This window comes from Antrostomus carolinensis, unplaced genomic scaffold, assembly GCF_000700745.2.
Source record: "Antrostomus carolinensis isolate BGI_N321 unplaced genomic scaffold, ASM70074v2 scaffold8092, whole genome shotgun sequence".
NCBI classification, from domain to species: domain Eukaryota; kingdom Metazoa; phylum Chordata; class Aves; order Caprimulgiformes; family Caprimulgidae; genus Antrostomus; species Antrostomus carolinensis.
In genome coordinates this window covers 109,872-114,034 of record NW_010300119.1, presented here as the reverse complement: position 1 = coordinate 114,034, position 4,163 = coordinate 109,872, and the positions used below count along the sequence as shown (strand labels likewise).

The 4,163-nt window shown below is 38.4% G+C and overlaps 1 protein-coding gene across 1 annotated transcript in view; it reads left to right on the top strand.

The window, feature by feature from the left end:
* Positions 1–4,163, top strand: part of TBXAS1 (thromboxane A synthase 1) — a gene marked incomplete at its 5' end in the record, with an annotated part of 99,923 nt that overhangs the window by 7,213 nt on the left and 88,547 nt on the right. The window contains 2 exons of the mRNA XM_010163016.1: positions 188–276; positions 2,468–2,616. Of these exons, the coding sequence (XP_010161318.1) occupies positions 188–276; positions 2,468–2,616 (238 nt within the window). The remainder of the gene's footprint in view (positions 1–187; positions 277–2,467; positions 2,617–4,163) is intronic.

Below are 4,163 nucleotides of genomic sequence, written 5' to 3'. Positions count from 1 at the left end.
CTGTAATGTGTAGGTTTATTTTTAACAGACAGTCCCAACATTTCATCTTACCTGTGCACAAGTGCCTGACCACACCTGCAGAGGATCCAGAAAGCTCCATCCCATCTACTAGATAAAACTAATTTAGAATAATTGATATTTAAAAAAAAAAATAATGTGTTTTGCAATACAATGTGTTTCTTTCTAGATGACACCGCTAATAAACCAGGCCTGTGACGTCCTGCTGTGTAACTTAAAAGTCTATGCAGATTCTGGCAAAGCTTTTGATATCCAGAGGTATGTTCAACATGCTAGAAATTAGTAGCAGATTTTAAAAAAAACCCAAATAAACAAAGAAACCCCCATGAATAGCAGCAGTTATTCTAAATATGTGCTTACTGTATAAAAGATTATTTTCCACCCCTCGCCCCCTCATAGTTTAATGGAGGATGTGTCTGATAGATGCCTTTTCTTCCCGGGGCAGCTATTGCATACTTGAAAAGTAATTTTGGAAAAGCATCTGATGTATTTCTAGCTGTTGTTTAATGAAGTTTTAACAGCTGGAAGCAGAAAGAAAAGCTGCATCGGTTCCCTGTCCAGTCTGCTCTCTACAGTCTGCCAATAATGTACAAATATAGTAATTGATCTAATATCAAATCCCTCTAGTTCATCACTCTCTTGCTTTTTTTTATATGAGGCTTTTTGAACACTTAATCATTCTTACCACATTCCTCCTAACCCCTTTAATGGCACACTAGCCTTTTGTGAAATGACTGGATCAGTACTCCAAATGAGAACGCACCATTGATTTATAAAATGACACTTAAATATTTTCCATATTGTGCTTTCTCCCTTTTGTTATGCATTTAATATCCTATTACCTTTTTTGTTGCTCTTTCATCAGCAGGCTTCACTAAACTGTTTGTAACACTGTCTAGCCCCTTCTCTGAGACAGATGCATTTGTTCTAGGACCCTGTATGGTATAGGAATAGTTCAAATGCATTCTTTCTAACAGGCACTTTTTTTGCATACACTTCATTTGCTAGTTTGGTCAGTGCCCTCTGAAGTTCTTCATGATTTCCCCCAAACTGGAGCAGTACAATTAATTTTGTTTCATCTAAAGAAATAGATATTTGGCCACAATTCATCCATCTTTTTTCAAGTACATATGCAAGTGTACGTGTGTGCACAGAGATCTCTTTATTAACCATCAGAAGAGATGCTATGAAACCTTGAGATACATTACGCTTAGCCTAGTGCTCTGATGAAAATTGACCTTTTGCGTCCTTCCAGGCTTTTCCCTTTTTTCTATTTGTCCTTTTTCTTTGCCTGGTCTTTTAGCTATTGATCCATGATAGGATTTCACCTCTCAAGAGGCACTTTGGAAAAGACCTTTTGAGAGTATAAATGAATGATGTTGATCATCTTAGAATATGGTCTTCCAGTTGTTTTATCATGCTACCATTTCAGCAGGTTTGACATATATAAATGTGCTTCTCATTGCACTGCAGTTTCCCAGAATTGCCTTGGGAGCTCTTTTTTGGATGTAAATATCCTATCTGCAACCTCCTATCATCTTGTACGTTAGTTGTCTTTAGCCATTTTGTGTTTTGCCAACAACTCAAAATTTGTTTTTTAAGCTTTTTCAGTACCTTGGAGAGGTAGATGATCAAGAGCACCAGAGAATATTATACTGGTCTTTTGTAAGGGAACATAGAAGAACAGTCATTACCATTGAAGGCTTGACCATAGATCAGGAGGATCAAATTTCAAGGATATTTTACATTCTCAGTCCATTTATCTCAAAACATATAACTGCTAATGCCCAGCAGAAATAAAGATGGGGAGACAACCAGACAGATGGCCAGATATGTGGGGAGAGGTTCATTAAGTTCTGAAGTTTCTAGATCATGATCCACTGATAATTTGCAGTTCTCAAAGTATTTGCTGCTCCTCTGCAGAGATACAGATTTCACATGGTGTCAGTTCCTCTTGTTTTTGACTACAATTTTACATTACAAAGGAGCTATCAAGAACATAAAGGAAATACTTGACAGGAAATTTTACTAAAGCACTTGTCACTGAAAGTTTAGAGTGGACTGGTAGTAGATGTGGTTTCTGCAGTTTAAAATGAGAAAGAAATGATCTCTTTTATTAGGATGCATACTAAGAGAATATGTGTGGATCCCTGATCTGCTGCATTAGAATTCTAGATAATAACAAACAAAATTGTTTATTTTTTATAAATTTCTAGTGGAGTTATTGAGCTATGTGGTAATATGTTCACTTTGTAGACAGACAGAAGGTGAGCATCACTAAGCACTAGCATCTGTAAGAATGATAGAAACACCTCTTGTCAAAGCTCAAATCTAAAAGCAAGAAGAAAATCAGAGGCAAAAATTAATATTATGTGATGTTTGTAGAAGGAAGATATTAATGGATATGTAATTTGTAGCTAATGATTTATCATTCTTCAACTCAATGCAGGTGTTACAACTGCTTTACCTTGGATGTCGTTGGTAGTGTAGCTTTTGGTACTGAGGTGGATTCTCAGAAGAATCCTGACGATCCCTTTGTTAAGAATTGCAGAACATTCTTTGAGATGTCTTTGTTTAAGCCTCTCCTCTTTCTAATCCGTGAGTATAGTCTACCTTTGTCTACTATTTTATGGTAATTTTCTAAAAGTCATTCTCAAATTGCAAAACATGCTGAAGCAGGAGCAGGAAAACATATAGCAGACTTTATTTCAGAGGTGTTCAGAATGTGACCTCCAGGCCAAGGATACCCTCGAGATTTCTACCGTATGCTCTACAGCTGTTGCTACCATTAATGCAACTTCCTCCAGAAACTGAGAGTCTGGAAAGGCAATGCTCCAGATTGATCTAAGAGGAAGGTTTCTGGGACCTGTAGTTTCTACGCCATCTCTTTTAATACACTTGTGCATTAAAACAGAGTAACTGCCCCTCGGAGCCTCAGAGCAAAGGTTTTGTGCACTCGGTTTGTTTGATAGGGATTGAAATCCCACCCACAAACAACAATGGGCTAATAACCCAGTAAAGAACAGATGTGGAGGAGCATAAGCAGATAGTGTAAGTCCTCCCAATTCTTATTTTTGAATAGCAGCAGCAGCAGCAGCCTAGTTGATGGCTATAAAGGATAAGGATGGTAAGTGCCAGCCACAGGCTGTCATTAAGAGAATGCTTTTTTTTTTCAGGTGAATAGATAGGGAATGCAAAAATAGAGTATCAAGCCGTTTAGTTCTAGGCCGCGAAAGCTAAGGTTTCATGGTGACGGTGGCCTTGTTAATGCGAGGGCAGTAAGAATCATAGCTGAGGAAGCCACAGTGTAATCATAGTTGAGGTTTTACCATCTTGCTATCTAGACCTCCTCACAGTAGCGTCAGGTGGCACAGTAGCAAAGTTTCCTGTGTCCATCTGATCCTGCTGGCATTACAGATTGCGCCTGTACTAGCAGCACATGAGCTGTTTCCTTCTGGAGCTGTATATTCAAAATGTCCTGGGGTTAATGTTTAACCTGATTGCAAAGTGTGATTTGTGACTAATTTCTGAAGGGACAGAAATGTGTCCCTATGTGTCTTGGACCATATCCTTTGTTAAAAAAAGTTTCTGTGGGATTTAGGTTTGGATTCTTTGATTGATCTCTTTCTGCTGGTCTGAATTTCCAAACTGTATTGCCCTGTTGGCAGCACAGTGGTTTTCCAATAACTGATTTGTTAGTCTTGAGCTGTTCGTAAGTTAACAAGGGTTTTATTAAGGTGCAAGACTTCACTCAGGTTTCTAGTTCCTGACTATAAAGGCCATGGACTGGAGATCATCCTTGTGATAACATCCCACTTACAGAATTTGTGGCTTGTTTAGGGAAGCAAAATAAAATAGCAAAACAATATCCTAATATTGGAGAACTGTAAATGACAAGAACTACTGCACAATTTCACCTATCAGTGCCATAATCTACTAGGCTAGTTCAAGATCCTCCACCTTGTGTATGTAATTGTTTGACTAGGCAGGGAAAATAATTCTCCCCTTTGTTGTGGTGGCTCTGTGGCATCAAGAAGCTGGATTGAAATCCTGAAGCATTGTGGAAGGAAGCTTGGAAGGCATCTGTCTGGCGGGGGAGTCCTGGCCAATATGGAATTCTAAAAGGAAATCCTTTACTAGCCTAT